Here is a 19,077-nt window from a genome sequence, read left to right on the forward strand (position 1 = left end):
TCACAGTGACTTTGTGACACATGGATAATCATATTTTTTTAACCAAAACTTTAGTAATTGTAATATCTGAATCTGTAAATTTTTGATAACAAGATATATCAGCCGCATGGTAGTAAGAACAACTAAAGACGATTTAATGTAGCCTTTGCTTTAACTTTCAAATACTTCCCTGATTTCACGTCTTTTCCACTAGAGGGCGCTTGGATTCTGCGTGGTGTGACCCCACAGCGAGAGAACAGCCTCCTGCTGATGGGTTTATTTTGCAACCTTAATAGAACTTCGAACAATTCACTTACATCTTCCTTCTGTTTTCAGGGCTAGAATCGCAATGTAAAATTATTCTTGATGTGCTCATTTCTGTGACTCTCCCCGCACTAGAAGTCTGTGTAAGGGATGACTTCTGATCTTGTCCTGCTCTGCACACGGCATCCCTGGTTGTTTTGAAAGGGTCCTCTTGGGCCCCAAAACCCCTCGTTACCCACACTCCCAACCGCAAGGGTGGGCCCCTGCTGACCAATCACTTACACACAGCAGGGTACCCCTATGCACACTAGCAGCTTTCTCTCTCTTTTTTTTTCTAAATTCTATCAGGCCCCCACCCACACCCCCTTTCATTATGCAATACGGCAATTCCTAGAAAGCTGTGTGGAGAAAGGAATTCCTAAAAGTCCAGCTCTGTGTCTCCTTTGATTTGCATCGCGAGTTCAGGGATGCTTTCCTGCTGATTTGAGGGTGGTCCCTAAAGTTTTAATCCAGCTCTCCCATAGACCCCTTCACCTCCACTCAGTACCAAGCAGTTAATGATCTTAAAGACATGTACATTCTCCAGGGAACCAATCAATCGAAGGAAAGGAGCAAATTGATCCTTCTGTTAGAAACTGAGTTTGTGACTCTGGAACTCCCGACATGAAATGGTCTCCCTGTGCGGCTGACAGTCAGGCATTCACACATCCGATAACAGGTTTACTGAGACCCTACTGTGTGCCTGACGGGTTACTCCGCTCTGCTGTAGTGTAACCTCCTAAAAGAGGCCCCCCGACCACCCTGAGGATCCTGCACCCTCTCACTTTCTCTTCCCATATCCGGATGTATTTTTCTTCAAGCTTATCCCTGGTTAATACCAAATGTGTATTTGTTTGTCTTTTTCCTCCTCCAGAATGCAGACTTAATACATTTACAGTTTTCTCTGAACTCTCTGCTGCCCCTTCCCCACAAGCACTAAAACAGTGCCCAGGACATAGTATGTGCTCAGTAAATGGCTATTGGATGAATGCGTCCATCAGTGACAACAGACAGTTACAATAGGCTGGAAGAGCTAGAACAGATTCCGTCTCCCCCTGTCCTCCTGGTGGGTCGCCTGCACCATCACCTGGACTCCAGCCATCCCACTGCCTCCTGCTTCTGTTCTCATCCTGACCCACTTCTCTGTACACACCACAACCAGAGATCTTTTCAAAATGTATCTCAAGTGATAACCACTCCCTTCTTTCACCCCATAAATGTTATCCCAATAAAGAATAGAATCCAAATTCCTCGCGGTCCCTGCCTACCTCTCCAGTGTCATCTCAGACCACTCCCTCCAGCCTTGCTTCCGCCCTCCTCACGAGTCAAGCTCTTTACCAAGCGCCTTTGTGACCCTTTCCTCTTCCATGGATGCCCTTTCTCCCCTGCCTCTGCCCTGTATTACTGGTTCCTGCCCACCATGAAGAGCTCAGCCTCAGAGAATTTTATATTAATTAGTGCCCGGCCACACTTTATTTTCCTCAGAGCACTCATAACCACCTGAAATGGTTTATATATTTGTTTAGAGGTTGATAGTCTGTCTACCTCTGCTCTTCCACCCTCCCTGCCCCTACACAGACACAGCCAGTAGAACAAAAGTTCTGTGAGGTCTGAAAACTTGTCTGTCTGTTCACCAACCTATGCCAGTTGCTTGGAGTGGTTCCTGGCATTCAGTAGGTGCTCACTAAACGCAATGGATGACTGGATGAACAGATGAATGGACGGGTGGATCTACAGAATGCCTGGTAGCATTGTGGAAAGAAGGACAAACTTGGCTATCATTCTATTTTTCCAAGTCATAGCCTGGAAATAGAATTTTGACTCTTTGCTTTGTATAAGATGGAAACAGGTAACTTTGAGTCTTTAAAGGTCACTTCCTCAAAGAGGCCTTTCCTGACACACCTATCTAAGTTCTCCTTTTATTGCCTCTCATATTGTTCTATACTTTTCTTTCACTTTAATCATACTTTGTAATTATATACTGATTTGTGGCATCACCTGTTTAATCTTTGTCTCCCTAGGCAGGCCAGACCTAAGAGAGTGTTGTGTCTTTTGCTCAATACCACCTCTCTGGGGCTTAGTTCCATGCCAGACACACAGAAGCCTTAGCCAATCATCATTAGTTGACCCAGTATTTACAGCACAGATTCTAAAGAACTTCTAAACAAGTGAGCAAGAAAGGTGCATGTAAGTGCCTCCTGTCCATGAATTTTAAAATGGGAAACACATTTTTAATAAAAAAAAAAAAAAAACTAGACATTCCAAGTTTCAGAATAGTAAGCATACAATCCCAAAGTTCAGTCATTGTGAATACAAAGAGTTGAGTCATGATCTTGGTTCTGACATGAACTTTCCCTGTGACCTGGGTTGGTTATTCAGCTACACTTGGTCTCTGATCAAACATCACCTTTCCAGCTGTACTGTGAGAGTTAATGAGCTCCTATTTGCAGGGTACGCAGAAGAGATTCCACTCCAAAGTCCTAAATGCTTGTCACAGTTTCCATATAACGGGTATTTAATAGATGTTTGCTGAATTGACAAATGAATGAAGGATGGATGGATGGAAAAGATTCTGATAGGGAGCTAGATATTTGGAATGATTCTCATTCTTTTCAAGAAATATAACTGAGGATTACTGTTTTGTTACATAAACTTCCTTTTTAGTCTTTGTCAGTGATAGAAAACAAGACTGGGTAGACCACTAATGTGACCTAATACAGTATTTTTCTCATTTATGTTATTATCACCTAGATTTCAATCATCGTATGAATTTTATCAGGTCTCTATATAAGAAAAAAGATACCTATTTTGAAATCCATATTTTTTAAATGTTAACTCTCCTTTAGAAACTTAGTTGTAATGCTAATGTTCTAGTGTTGTTTCACAAAATTATACCACAAGGTGGCTAAGTTTTATTTCCTCAAACTTAATTGAACCCAAAGGACAGTCTCTCCATATAGTACAGAAATACAGAACATGAATAAGCAAAGCATCTGATACTTACACTCCCTTTAGACTTTCTGGATCCTACAATAGGAGGTAGTGAAGAGGCTTTCTGACTGCGGAAACAAATTGCAATTTAAAAATCTGAACATGTTCACAAATAATATTTAAGGCAAGGTAACTGTCATTTCAACTTATCATCCCAACCTGGAACCCACTGTTTCCTGACATCGGTATTTCACAAAAAGTACCAGACTTTCCCAGTTTCACAAAGACCACCATAATATTTTCAAATTCCATTCCAAAAGATTTTGTAATGTTTACCTGTGTAGGATTTTAATTGATGCTTAAAAATAAATTTAGTACCACCTTAAATTTTTTCATGGCATTTTTAATCAAATCTCTACCTAAATTTTCTGTTTGCATTTCAAAAAGTCATTTCCCAAGCTGAGTAATGATTTTGTCAGATTGAGTTTAAAATGATAAACTTCGGTTGTTTTTATAATATCTATAATATCTACTACTAATAGAAGTGCAGAATGGTAAAATGTTCACATTTATATTCAGGGAGTTTCTAAATCAGTTAGTAAAAAATTCTATTTGGCCATAAGAATAAGTTATTTCCCAAATGTCTCTGTTATAGGAAAAGATCCATCTTGAAACCCAGTTGAACTTCTCTGAAACTAAGAGGACACATAGATAAAGGAAAACCTTACTAAGGTGTCTGAGAGGCCACCATGAGCTACAGTTTTCACGCTGCCATCAAGTACTATTACAGGGGCTCAGGGCAGTGGGTACTGCAGCTCAGAGCAGCCTAACCCCGTGCTGCTGAGCAGAGGTTGTAAAGGATCTGATTTCATGGATGGGCAAGGATGGTTAGCAATAAGTCTGCTGGTAAATAATTCTAAAGTTCTCGAAAACCACGTGCTCTTGCATACTTCAAACACCACCCTTGAAATTCCATTGCAACTATTACTTATTTAGAAACCCTCAGCGAGCCTCTCCATCAAGCTACACAAATCGCAAATTAAGGGAGAACAAATTGGCGACATTCTGCTCTGTCCCAGCCACATGTCACCCACCGTAGGAGAGGAGAACTACAAAAAGTCAGTTTCCTAGCAAAGTGGACACGGAAAAGCAGCAGAGACAGATCTCAGGGTACCAAGAGAAAACGAGGAGAGGGGAGGGTCCCCCCACGTCTGCCAGGGGCCAAGGCTCTTCATGCAGATGCTTGCCTCTGCAGTTCATCTACTGGGCTGAGATAAGGCATTCTTCACAAATGCATAACACTTCACGGAGGGAAGAAAGTTCACTGTGCCCTATGTGTAATTAAAAGTGCAACCTGTAAAGTTTTGCATGTAATAGCTATTCACCCAGCTGCTCTACTTATTTGTACAAAAGGAATCATAGCATTTCTGTATTTTACTATTTTAATATTTTTGAAAGTACAAAGTGTTCTCTTTTAAACACCTATAGATGATTCTGTATGCTCCAACTGAAAAATTACTTGGTCTAGCTAACCCGTTCCAACATTATTAAAACTTCTAATAATGTGTGCTGTATAGAAGCTCACTGCCCTGTAACTTTTTCACAAAAATTAATTTTTATATTTATTATAAATTCATAAGTGAATTGTCAAAAAAATACCAAGTAATCTTTCTTAGGTTCCCCAAAATTACAGGTTTATGCAATAGTTTTCAATCTCCAATCATGGCAAAATAAACGCTGATTAATGTAATTATACATGCTTTCCATTCCAACTGATAAATAAGATTATATAAAATACACCAGCATGCAGCATAAGACTCAATGCTATTTCAAGTGATAAATAAAATCTGAAGTGAGTGAGGATGAAAACTTACCCATAAGACCGTCTCATCGTTGACTTGTCAAAAAGTAATTCACCGTAAGGCAATTTCTTAAACTTATCTCTGCCGACAGCCACGTAAAACTGCCCATTCTCCAGCTCGGACCCACTCTCAACCAGTTTTCCTTCTAAAGTATAAAGTCTGCCAAAATATGAATGCCAGCAATTAACATTTTAACAAGCATTGAAAGAACTGCTTCAAATCACAAAGTCAATTAAAAAAAAAAACCTCTGTTCTTAAGTTGGCTCATTTGTTACGATGCTAATTCCTGAATTATAAATGCCTCAGAGTCATGAGACTTAGCTAAACGCCAGTGTTACAATGGAGATGTGGTTATTGTCTAGCTGTACAAAGTTTTATCCCAGGAAACCTGACAATTTAACATAAGGATCCCCTATTGCTGCCATATTTAGTTTTTGGAGGGGAAGGATTAACTTGCAGAGAACGTGATGCTTTAAATGAAGCTCGGCTTCCACTGAAGTTTGCTCTATTCCTATTCCGTGAGTGCTTTTAAAATTTCTTTTCTTAATGCATTGCTCAGGTGGACAAGCATCTTACTGCATTCCATGCAAGAGTGGCTCTCAGCCAAAATTTTACATCCAAACACACAGAACTGGATCAGAAAACAAGAGGTGAGAGGGCAGGAGGTCAAAGAACCCATTGCCAGTGTTAATGATGCAGAACCACATAGCATTCATGCTTCTTTTCTTCTTTTTTTTTGCCTTCCCTCATCTTCCCAGAATCCAGGGATTTCACAAGAACCTCCCTTTACTGTAAAACTGCTGTTGTGAACTACAATTAATACGTTACTCTTTAAAAGAACAGTGATAACTTTGATAGACGATTTAAAGTGGCCGCAGAATTTTTTTAAAGAACAGGAAATAACAGACTATTAGAAAACTACAGCGGAAAGCCAATGCATATTTTTGAAGGTTATAAACAAATGTTAGTAATAGGAAGGGTTTTAAGATAATTGTTTTAAAAACTCTTACGCTTCTTATATTACGTAATTAAGGATAGTGATATTTGCAAAAAATAATAATAACAAATCCATTGACCTATCTGCTTGTTTACTGGTTATGTAAATGGCCATATTATATGGAGCCAAGAAGTAAAACAAAAACAGCCACCAAAACCCCTATAATGTGTTTGTGTTGCATGAGTATGAAGATGTTAAAGTCTCTTTCTTTGTAACACTGTACATCAATCCTTACGAGTTTTCCCGCCTTGACCTAGACCAGGGTTTCTGAACATTATTGACATTTGGGGGAGAGGTAGAGAGGCTGTCCTGGGAATTGTAGGATGTTACATCATCCCCCTCCATTGCGTTTTAAGAAACAAAAGATCTATGTGCTTCCACCCTGCAATGATGCAGAAGGTACTGGAAAGAAGGACCACAGATGGGGGAGGATGTAGCTCAGTGGCAGAGTGTGTGCTTAGCATGCACAGGGTCCTAGGTTCAATACCTCGTACCTCCACTGAAAATAAATAAGTAAGTAAACCTATTTACCTCCCCTCTGGAAAAAAAAAAGTTTTAAAAAAGAAGAACTGGGGAGTCTGAGGTGGGAAAAATAGTCTTTATTTATATTTTTGTCCTATCTGAATTTTTTTTACCACATTTAAAGTATTACTTTCAATTAAAACAATTATATTTAAAATCAAACTGGTTGTGAAACTATATATATAAATATATGTAAATATGCCTACAGTAATCTGTACCCACATTTAACTGAAAAACATAATAAACAATCATCTGAGAATTTATTTTATCCTGTATCTACCAGTGGAGTCTGATAGAGAGACAGGGTGAGGACAGGATTCAAGAACTACCAGAAAACTCCTCACTGGATTTCAGCTCTCTGTGTGTCACAAATTATATTTATATTCTGAATACATTCTGAACAAGTCTATGGTATTTGAACCCTTCCCACTATGAGATAATAGATAAGTCATCTCTATCAAGGTATAATTTCATAGGCTTCACAAGTTAAAAGCCATGATTTTAATCTTCACTTAAATTTCAGAATGTGAGAAAAATGTTTCTGATTTCTCAGGTTGAGGCAACCCCACTTAATTATCCTCTCTGACCTGTCTCCTTCTTAAAACCACTGACACCTCCTGATAGCTGATTTTTTAACCTGAGGCAAATAATTTGGACTATCAAATAATCATAAATATCTTCTGTGCAAAGGACAGTTTAGACATTAAGAGCCAAGAAGCTGGCTCACTCAAAAAAAAAAGTCTTTCTCGACTAAGACAATGCGGATGCTTGCCTATTTCCTCTAAGTCAAAAGAATAAAAGTAGTTAATACTTGATGATGTGCTACTACATGTGCCAAAGAATATAAATAGTTAACGTTTGTGGATGAGCTCCTCAGTGCCAGGGACTGTTTTAAGTCCTTTGTGTGGATTAATTCCTTCCTAAAAAAACCCTACAAGGTAGGTACAATTATATACCCATTTTACAGATAGAGAAACTGAGGCCTATAGAGCCTAACTGGTGACCTGAAATTCAAATCTAGGGACCAGTGACCCCAGAGCCTCCTGGGAATATCCTCAACAATTCTGAAACCCAACCGCTTGCAAGATTCCTTCAACATACCTGTGGACAGCCCCACTCCTCAGAGTTATTTTTTCCGTGACCATTTGTAATACGTGATCCCACTGACTCAAGGCCTTTCTAGGGATGAGGAGTCGTGAAGCTGGGTTTATGAGATCTCCATTTGCAATTAAGCTGGGGGGAAAAAAAAGAACGGGAGCCAGCAAGGCAAACCATTTGACACATTTATGCCTTTAAAACTACAAAGTAAATCCTAAACCAAAAGGAAACCACCACACCAATTTCAACTCAAAATGTAAAGAGCCCCCACTTACAAGATAGTGCAGGGTTCCAGAAGTGGTTTTCTAAAGCGAGCTGACACATTGATCCTGCTGTGGATTACTGGTTTTACCTTTAAAAGCAAAGAAATACAAATCACTGAGCTTATGTTAGTGGGGTTTTCTTCCCCCCATGAGGAAAAACTACAGGTTTCCAGGGAACTGGCTGAGACCTCTTGTGCCTTTGTTAAAACCTTGCTTTTTTTCCACTTACACAAACACACTGGGTTCTCCCTCTATTAATATCATATGGCCTTAACCGAGCTCTCAAGAAAAATCTCCTTTAAGCCCTGGGCAGACTGCTCATCGTCTGTGAGCTAGTATGAGAATTTTAAGGCAACGTTTTTAAACAATGACTTCCTGTTAAACAAAAATAAAATAATCCTATAAAATCTTGAACCTCCAAGTGCCCTCACCTGCAGCCACAACAGTCTTTGGTCATCTCTCCTGACTCACTCTCATCTCACCTGCTCCCTAGAGTTTCTGGGTCCCCACCAGGAACCCGACCCCATCCTATTCTCTTAAGACTGACTCCGTCAACTTTTTCTCGACTTCACTTCTTCCTCTCTGCACCAGCCACATCGCACCAGCACCCTCGATTCCTGAGCCCCTTGTATCTGGGTGGGTCTAGTTGTCTTTCCTTCTTTTTGTTTCCAGGGTCCAGGCTGCTGTACCAAGAACTATAGGGCCCCGCCGGGCATCTTCACCTGAGACAAGGCAGGGCCTTGGCACCGGCCACTCCCTCCCAAATCAACTATTTCTTGCATTTCCCACAGTGGATTGTCCAAATCCCAACCTCTCATCCTAAACCCTAAAATCCCACTCCAGGCACATTCACTCTCAGCGAATCATTTCCTTCCAAACTTCAAGAAAGTAAAGGCCAAGATGCTTCAAGGCTTTCAACCTCCCTTTCCTCCATAACCCACCTCATTCACATCTTCACCACTTTTCTCCATTGCTGCCTGTCTCAGAAGAAGGATCTTAGCCTCTTATAAAGCTAAATCCTGCTGCCTCTACTTGTTCCACTAAACATCCAGGACCCTTCAATCCCATCTGGTGTCTTCAACTTCCCCCTTGACACTTCAGCCCAACCAAGAACTATCTGGTCCCTGGCTCTGCTCTCCATCATATTCCTACTTTCTCCCACCCTATCCTCTCCTCAGTCTTCTGCTATCGGGTTTCCGCCTACACCACTGAATGATGAATCCCAACTCTTAAGCTTGTCTACAAGGACCTCTGTGACCAACCACTGCTTACTTGTTCCTTCATCTCCCAGCAACACTCCTTCCACCCAGACCCCTTGTTGTGACTTTAGTCGAACCAGCCTACCCTCCCCATTCCCAAAACACACCCTGAACCCTCTTCCACGCCTTTGCTCCTCTTGCCACCCCCTACGCCTAAAATGCCCTCCCCTTTCTCCACCTGCTGAAATTCCATTTGCTAATCAATGCCCAGCCTAGTCATCACCAGTCTTTCCCTGCTCATCCTTCAGCTTTCTGTCTCAAACGCCTACTGCTACTATAGTACTGATGATCACTCTTTTGTTTTTAGAGTCTTTTTCCCCTTTTTGATTCGGAAGGGAAACCTGTAAGCAAAAGGAACTGATTTATTAAAATTGCCAACATTTATTACACTGTATTGAAGACAAGCACTATATTAAGTAACTTACATGCGTTATTTACCATTTAATCATCAAAACTGTGCCCTGAAGGAAGTATATATTTAACCTCATTTTACAAATGAAGAAATTGGATTTTAATTAGTTAATTTGCCTAAAATCACACACACTAAGGGGTGGAGTTGTCCATACTTATGAACCACTAACTATTTGTTTTGCACTTTGGCAGTTATTTTAGAGACAGATATTAACCCTAAATAATTTATGTGACTCTTTTCTGTCCAGTTAAGCCATTGTGAAAGGAACAAGGGGTGTGAATTCTTCTTGACTCTCCAGGGCCTAAAACAGTGCTTGGCAATGCCTGCTAGCTGCACAATAAATGTTTGTTGGAATTTAATTAAAAGATACTCTAATTTAGAGTTCTAAAATTTTAATCCAATCACAATATTTTTTTTACATTTTAAACTCAGAGATTCTTGCCCCTAAGCTAATATTTACACTGATGTTGACTTTACAAAAAAAAAAAATTTTACCAGATCATGTATGCACCTGACCAAAATTCAAGTGGTAAAATGGGGTATACAGTGAAAAGGAAGAGCCCTTCCCATCCCCACCACGAAGTTGCAACCCAAATTAGCAATATTCATTCAAAGACGACCTATATATATATATGTATGCATATTGTCTTACATAGATATTTCATATATGCAATTTTTAAACACAGCAATAACCTGCTATACCCATTTTCCTGCACCTTGCTTTCTTCATTGGACAATTTATAGTGGAGATTGTTCCACACTGGTAGTATGAGTAAGGGTTGCTTCATTCTTTATAATAGCTGTGTATGTGCCACGCTCCAAACGTGCCATAATTTATGCAGCCTGCTTCTCAAAGATGAACTTTTTGATTGTTTCTAAACTTTTGCTGTTGCAAACAATACCATGATAGATTCCCTTGTAAATACCTATTTGCAGAAATATGTAAGTGGATCTGTAGAATAAATTATTAGAGTTGAGACTTAGCTGAAATAAAGAAGAACATTTTCAGTTTAGTGGAATGCACGGCAAGCTGATTTACTTGGTTCATACTATAGCATGTGAAAATAGATTCAGTTTACAAGGAATGCAGTTTTGAGGTCAGGGTTGTGGTTTTCAACACCTTAAGTGATTACAAATCCCTCTCCCAGCAGATCTGCTTACTCTTAAGGCTTAATACGTTCAATTGCAAATGAGTCTCTGCCTGTGTTAAGGACAGGCTTCTTGGATTCTGTGTCTATGCTAACAGTATCTTCCTCATGAAATCCGCCCCCACCTCCTAAGCATAGCTATACTGCCTCCCTGACCACTGCACTTCAAGCTTCTGCCATATCCCTGGCTCTCTATTGCCCTTCCCTGCCTTTTCTTTCTTTTTTTTAATAGCGCTTACCACGATCTAACATATCATACATTTTACTTATTTGGGTTTTAATTTATTTAATTTATTCCCTACTTTTACTTTGGAGTTACTCTCAATATTAATTAGGAAAGTACTAAGCACCTACTTCACACCAATTGTTATTTTTTCAAACGTCTTCCCTACCGACCTTGATTGCTTAACACCCTATTAGACTGTTGAATTAAAGATGAAGGTGCATATATCACGTAAACAAATAACTGAAACTCTTGAGTCAGCTGATATATGCTATTTTTCTTTCACACATACGTATCTAGAATTGTAATATTCAGAAATTCACAGATACATGATTTTTTAAATAACTATGTAGCTTTATTCTGAGTCTGTAAGTTGCTTGAATTAAATCAAACCATCTGTCTTGAATAAGTTGTATTCCTCATTCAGTATGACAAAAATATTCCCCAAATGTTCACAATTAACCATTGAATTGAAGATTAATCTTAAATATATATTTATTTGAATAATTATATGTAATTAAAATAACCAAATCAGTCCGTTTCCAGATATACTAATAAAAGAATCCAAAAAAAAAAATAATCCAAGTAATATATTTAAATTGAAAAAAAATACGTAAGGCCATTGTATAAAACAATTAGAACTTTGTGGAGAGGGGAAATACCATTTTTCATTTAAAATGCATTTCTCTAACTGGCATTTTAAATGATAACTTAAATCACGAAAGAACTAAGCAAATCAACTATGTACAAGGGGAGCTTCTCCAGAGCACTTACGAGGGATTAAGTCTTGGTCACTTGGTGCTAACCTAGAGACACTGTGGTTTTAGATACGGAAAACACAGTAGTCAATTAGAATATGTTTTTTGAAATATGTACATTTTCTTATTAGGCCATACACTTTCCCTTGCCCTCTGAAAATAAATAATACTTGAAATATGAGAATAATGTTAAGTATCAACACGTCTGGTTAGGGCGGGAGGGACACCGAAGGATAGAGTATGAGGCACTCCCACTCAGTGTATTAGGAGGGTCTCACTGGTGAGCAATCTGACCAGCGTTAGTTGTGTAATCCGTGACTGCAGGACCAAATCAAATAACAAGGTACCAATGCGAAACTCAGACTTTCCTTTTGGACAGAGCAGAGCTCATGCTCCTGCTTGGCTTTGTCAGTTAGTAAGGGAACCACCACCAAGCAAAAGCAGGACATGCTTCTAGCTGACTTCCTGTCTTAATTCTACACTTAGGTTCGATATTGTTTTAGGAAACCCAGTTTATCTAGATATTAAAGAGTAGGTTAGTCTGGTAAATCAGAGAGAGGAGTCGTTCCCTGAGTGGAAATTAAGGTGGATAGGTACGTAGGTGGGTAGGTAGATAAATAGGCAGATAGATAGATAGATTAAATATTTGGCTTTTGGGGGGAAATATTTCCAAAGTCAAAGGTAGCCAAAAAGTGACTTAACCATGTTCACTCTGCTAGAAGCGGGTGAGCCAGGACCCTAGTACAGATCTTTGAATACAAAGCACATGCATTTTCCAATATATCACCCTGCCTTTGGACCTTATCTAGATTGTGTTTATATCACAGATGGCTATACCAAAAATATAAAACAAAACAAAACAACAAACAAACAAAAGTTATGTGAACTGGGTAAGTCTAAGTATGTAATTGAACCCAAGTTCACAAGTGTCCATATTGACACTTAGTAGGGCAATATCACAGCTGGGTCAAATTCAAGTGAAAATTTGCATGGCTCAAAAATATAAATCTATTTTTTATTAAAAATAAACTAAATGAAACTAAAAATGTTGTTTTGAAAATACATATTTGGATTAATAAGATCAAGATATACAAAATGAGTAACTGACTAAAGGTCTGAAAACTGAACTCCAGGACTGACTGTCAATTCAATGCCTCACACCTCATTTTCTAGCTCTGTAAAAATAGGGATAATCCTACTAAACCAGCCCAAAGGGACGCTCCATGCACTAATTAATGAAGTGGCAATACCACTCCCTGGGGCTGTTAGGCTGAATGCTTCAGAGAATCCATCTGCCTCAAATCACAGCACTCGACACTTCTTGAAACCCTAGGCCAGGTAAACCAAGGACTTAAACTTAGGTCTAAGGACCTAAGGAAATGATGCTGTTAAATGAACACCATCATGAAAATCTAATGACCACTGATATCTTGTAAAAACTTAAACAATTTAAAAACTCAATTTTAAGTTGCTTTTTAAAAACAAAAAAAAAAAGTCAAATTTTTGTTACTGTCCATAAGATAAACTTAGGCATTTGGCAGGGGAGAAATGTACTGAACCTACTGATTTGCAAAATATAGCCCCACCTATACAAAGAGGCTTTGACTCTATTTTCCTTACGGCATGGATTTAAGTAAAATGATTATCTTTAAGGAAACTTTGTTATTACTCTGCAAAGACAAGCACAGCATCAAAGAGGAGAGCAAAGTCTTTCACAAAATATGTGATCAATTTTCACCACTATTTGATAAGTAAGAAGAAAAGAGAGAAACCTTTTTTAAAGACACCAGAGTAGAAAATAACTTACCTAGGAGTCAATATAGCAAATGCATCCAAACTATAGATTGTTCTAAAGAGCTTTTTAAAATAATTACCCAATTATTTTCAAGATTACTGTTTCTAAATGGAAGAAAGATGCCTGACAGATTGTGATGGTGTGAGCCACAGGCCATAACAGGTGGAAAGTGCCTCTATCAGGGGCTGTTTTGTGCAGGGAATATCTACTAAGTTTCATGGAATGAAGTCATTTATCATGGAGACACTCCAGATGCATAGACTGAAAGAGAACTTTGAAAAGGAGAGGCTATGGAACAAAAGATGAGGATGATATCCAATCTTTTCAAAAGAATAGTTGACTCACCCTCTCCTTGAATTTCTATAGACGGGGTTACATCGAATCCCAGTAATTAGGCATTTGCCATTCCCCAATCTTCAGATCAACACAGATCTTCGGGGACACAAAAATTGCATGGTTTTTCTATCACCACCTGTTACTTTCTCATATCCAAGGAAATAAATTCTGATAATTGGTGCAAATTATATTTTAAAAACTTACCCACTGTGTTTTGTCATTAAGATTTTATTTCCGTTGTTGAATATTTAAGTGTCCTTTTTTCCCCCATTATCAAGTAAACTAAGAGATAGTTCCACTTTTGGTTAGGAGGTAGACGGTTTGAGGAGAACAAACAAACAAATAATAATATGGTAGACCCCAGTACTTCAGTAAATGTAAGTAAACTAAAAACTCCAATTAAAGGATAGAGAAAGTCAGACTGGACAAAGAAACAAGATCCAACTGTATACTGTTTAAAAAAGACACACTTAAAATATATAGACATAGTAGATTGAAATTAAAAGGATGGAAAAAATATACCATGCAAAGATTAATCCATTAAATCCAGACATTTTGATCAATGCAAAATTATAAGAAATACATAGTATGCCCATTTACTTTATTAATTTTCATAATTGATTTAATTATAGGGTTTTTAAAAACAAGTACACATTGTAAACTTGGATATTTCTTATAAAACCCATCCCATATAATATCTGATGTACTAAAATATCTTTTTCTAGTATTGTGCTCTTTTGGACTTACGAAAATTAAGCTCCAGAAATATTCTTAATCTGGGACCCGAAGTAGTCTAAGAACTCTTGAGAAAGAAGAACAAAGCTAGAGGGATCATGTGCCCTGACTTCAAACTATATTACAAAGCTATAGTAATCAAAACAGTATGATACTGGCATAAAATAAAAACAGACACATAGATCAATAAAACAGAATAGAGAGCCCAGAAATAAACCCACATATTTATGGTCCATTAATTTATGACAAAAGAGCCAAGAATATACAATGAGGGAAGGACAGTCTCTTAAACAAATGGTGTTGGGGAAACTGGACAGCAACATACAAAAAAAAAAAAAAATGAAACTGGACCACTAATTTACACTGTATACAAAAATTAACCCAAAATGGAATACAGACTTGAACATAAGACCCAAAACCATAAAACTCCTGGAAGAAAACAGAGGCAGTAAGCTCCTTGACATCAGTCTAGGTGATGAACTTTTTGGATTCAACACCAAAAGCAAAGGCAACAAAAGCAAAATAAACAAATGGGACTACATCAAACTAAAAAGCTTCTGCACAGCAAAGGAAACCATCAATAAAATGAAAAGGCAACCTACTAAATGGGAAAAAAAAATTGCAAATAAATGTCTGATAAGAGAGTAATATCCAAAATATATAAAGAACTCATACAACTCAACAGTAAAAAACGGAGAAGAAAATCCAATTAAAAATGGTCATAGCATCTGAATTAGAAATTTTTCCAAGAAAGAAAACATACAGATGGTCAACAAGGACATGAAAAGACAGTAGACGAAAAGGGAAATGCAAACCAAAAGCATAATATCACCTCACAACTGCTAGAATGGCTATTACCAAAAAGGCAAGCAATGACAAGTGTGGGGAAGATGTGGAGAAAAGGGAACCCTTGTGCATCACTGGTGAAAACATAAACTGGTGCAGTCACTACAGATAACAGCTTGGAGATCCTTCAAAGTATTAAAAATAGAACTATCATACGATCCAGCAATTCCACGTCGGGGTATTTACAAAGAAAACAAAAACTACAAGAGATACATGTTCACTGCAGCATTACTTACAATAGACAAGATGTGGAAACACCCTAAGTATCCTTCAACACATGAATGGATAAAGAAAATGTGATATATATATATATATATATAGAATGAAATGTTATTCAGCCATAAAAAAGAATGAAATCTTGCCATTTGTGACATTTATGAGCTCTGAGAGCATTATTCTAAGTGAAATAAGTCAGAGAAAGACAAATAATGTATGATCTCACAAATAGGAATCTAAAAACAAACAAGCAAAACAAACAAACAAACCAAGCTCATAGATACAGAGAACAGACTGGTGGTTGCCAGAGGCAGGGGTGAAGGTGGGGGAAATGGGTGAAGTTAAAAGGTACAAACTTCAAGTTATAAAATAAGTAAGTCACAGGGATGTACTCCATCTCTCTTTCATTTTTATTTTTTAGCAAAGAGCCTCAGCTATAACTCAAAGACCTATTCATACTGCTTTGGACATAGAATTTGCTCATAAATATTTTAACTCAGTAAAGTTGAAACCATTTTTTCTGAGTACAGACTATGCCCAGAACTGTATCAAAGACTCTCCATATGTTACCTTGACTTTTCACAGTAACTTTATGTTAGTTATTTTCAAATAAGTTTACAAGTATAAAACACATCTGTACTTATAAAATGCTTTCACTTATAAAATAATACTATGAGTTCGGTCTTATTTCAGTTGCATAGAAAGGAAAAGATGAGCCTCTCCACCCGTCAAGGTCACACAGTAAGCAGAGAAGCAGTCACACGGATCCAACCCTGATTCCTGGTCCAGGGTTCATTCCTACTGCTAATGCTACCCAAGATAGAAAGTGGCCACTAGCAGAAATAGGAAACACATATTTGCATCCATTTAAATAAGCACTTTCCTGAGTTATATATAACTGAATATCTATATCTATATCTATAATTGTTTATACTTACTGGCATAACTGGACCACCCCTTTTCAGTGGTTCCAACGTCTTCTCAAAACCACCCGTTTCTCTCCCTATGGCTGCTGTCAAATATTCCTTATGTGATTATATCAGTATAATTTATAGAACTCCAGTGGAATAAAAAATTGAAATCCGTTAACCCCCTAAAATTTCAGAAATTCCAGAAAGGCATGGTGGCAAAATCAGCCCAGCCACTGAAATATTTTCATCAGCATTGCTATATAATAATAAAAAATTCCAACCACTCTAACTTCAGTGAGAATCTAGTTATGGAAGATGTCTCTAATTATAATGAACCAGCTGTTTAGAACGTTCCCAGAAGGGTCCAATTAGTTTCTATGAGCTGATGAAACCACTCATCGCTACCTGGGTCATCTACAGGTCCCATGTTGTACCCAGTCCAGGGGCTGGTTCCCAGAGGAAGGGTTAGGATTCATCTGTCAGGTGTAGATTATCATCTCTTATGCAGAGTGTGATGTTTCTGCCAAAAATGGATATTTTAGCATCAGTTTGCATATTGATCTTTTGAACTATTCTCTAAATGAGTATCTCCCTTCCTCGAAGCAGGAAAACAATTCAAAACAAATTCACAAAGAAATGATATGGCTATTCAAAACAACAAGGTGAAAGATTCCTTTTAGCTTAAAAGTGACCTCAGAGTTACCTGTCATTATACATTTGTCTAAACCCATAGAATGTATAACACCAAGAGTGAATCCTAATGTAAACTATGAATTGTGGGTGATCACGATGTGTCCACGTAGGTTCATCAACTGTAACACATTGACCACTCTTATGGGGGATATTGGTAATGGAGGAGGCTATGCATGTGTAGGGGCAAGGGCTATTTGAGGAATCTATGAATCTTCCCCTCAATTTTGCTCTGAACCTAAAACTGCTTTTTGGGTTCAGCATGCTTCCGCTGCGCTACTCTGCCATCTAACCCAAAACTGATTTAAAAACTCATGTCTGATTTTTTCAAAAAGCTTTGAAAAAGTGACCCGAAAGATAAGATGCCCATCATATGTAACACCTTTCTTGAAAATTCTTAAGTGTAAGCATGTATCTAAATGTGCCCATATTGCTAAATCTTTTTGTCTTAAACAAACTCCCACCAATTTTCATCAAATTTTGAACCACCAAATCCATCTCCCAGCATACCACAAATTTTTAAACTATTGGCATTCTGGTTTAATTTTCTCTTTAAAACACTTTATGGACTCTCTTAAAAGACTGGATAACGCCTAAGCATTCTGAACATGTAATATTAAATCTCACATTTATTAACTTTATTCTAAAATAATTATTTGCAGTGGGCATTTTATCTGCCGGAAAACTTGAGTCATTTTTAAGGCATTCATAAGTAAGTCTGCATGGGTTTCCCTAATGCTATGCTGAACAGAAGAATGACCCCCATAAAGTTAAAAAATAACCAATTAACTCAAGAGAACTCTTAGGAGAAATTACGGGAACCACCACTAATAAAGCATTGAAAAAAATGAGGGGACTCTTTGTCTCTATCATTTTCCTTCTTTACTTACTACACCAGGCTTACTATTCACCATTGTCATTTTTGTTTGTTTTGTTTTCCCACATGGGATTCTAGTTACCAAACCAATCTAGGCAGTGGAATGTAAAATTTCCACTAAGAATGCAGAGCAGCTGAAAGTGTGTGCATAACAATGCAAGATGAAAGCCAGCAATGCCGAGCATGCAGGGGCAGTCCCAGCGGGCAGAGGACAGCCCCCACCTGCATTTAAATAAGTCATTTGGTCTGCAGGATTCCTACCTTCTTCCTTGAAGAAGGTGTCAACTGTAAATTCTACATGCAGTCTTTCCTGAATACTAAGAAAGTATGAAGCAATCAGCGACCATAAAAGAAGATACACCAACATTCTTAGCAATCATTAGTTGTTCACCCATGATGTGCTGGCTCCGTGCTCTGGGCTGAGGACTTAGTACCGCAAAAGGCAGAGAGGGCTTCCATTCTCACTGAGCTTATGTAAAGGATGGGGTGCAGGCGTGAGGGACAGCAGAGGAGCAGAGGAAGGAATGAAGCAGCTCAGCATTACTCAGGAGCCCTGGCCAGACAGTCAGCTTCAAGATCTAGAAGCTCAACTATTCCCTGAGTTACCTGAGGCAGGTGACTTCACCACTCTGGGTGGGCTTGTCTACTCAGTGCTAGGATGAGCAGATCATCTCTAAATCCCCTTCAAGTTCACGTTCTCCAAAAACATTAAAGTGCTATTTAAATGCAGCTGATCTTGAACACAAATAAAAGCTTTTAAAATTAAACTATTAAAAATACAGTCTTGCTAACTCTTAAGTGTCAAAGAATTGCTAAGGCAATTGGGATGTCCACAATTTAGAGCAAAATATCATTATGTACTCCAAATGGGATCCCACACAGGTATTCTCTTGTGACTGTTAGAAAGTAAGTGACT

General features: G+C 38.2%; 1 protein-coding gene across 3 annotated transcripts in view; it reads right to left on the reverse strand.

Moving 5' to 3' along the window:
- Window positions 1-19,077, reverse strand: part of DCDC2 (doublecortin domain containing 2) — a 140,658-nt gene that overhangs the window by 77,684 nt on the left and 43,897 nt on the right. For all 3 annotated transcript variants that reach the window (XM_074348160.1, XM_074348158.1, XM_074348159.1), the window contains exons 4-7: window positions 7,968-8,044; window positions 7,696-7,827; window positions 5,088-5,234; window positions 3,287-3,341 (exon numbers count right to left, since the gene is read on the reverse strand). In XM_074348160.1, coding sequence (XP_074204261.1) covers window positions 3,287-3,341; window positions 5,088-5,234; window positions 7,696-7,827; window positions 7,968-8,044 — 411 coding nt within the window. The remainder of the gene's footprint in view (window positions 1-3,286; window positions 3,342-5,087; window positions 5,235-7,695; window positions 7,828-7,967; window positions 8,045-19,077) is intronic.

Source organism: Camelus bactrianus, chromosome 20, assembly GCF_048773025.1.
Source record: "Camelus bactrianus isolate YW-2024 breed Bactrian camel chromosome 20, ASM4877302v1, whole genome shotgun sequence".
NCBI lineage: Eukaryota > Metazoa > Chordata > Mammalia > Artiodactyla > Camelidae > Camelus > Camelus bactrianus.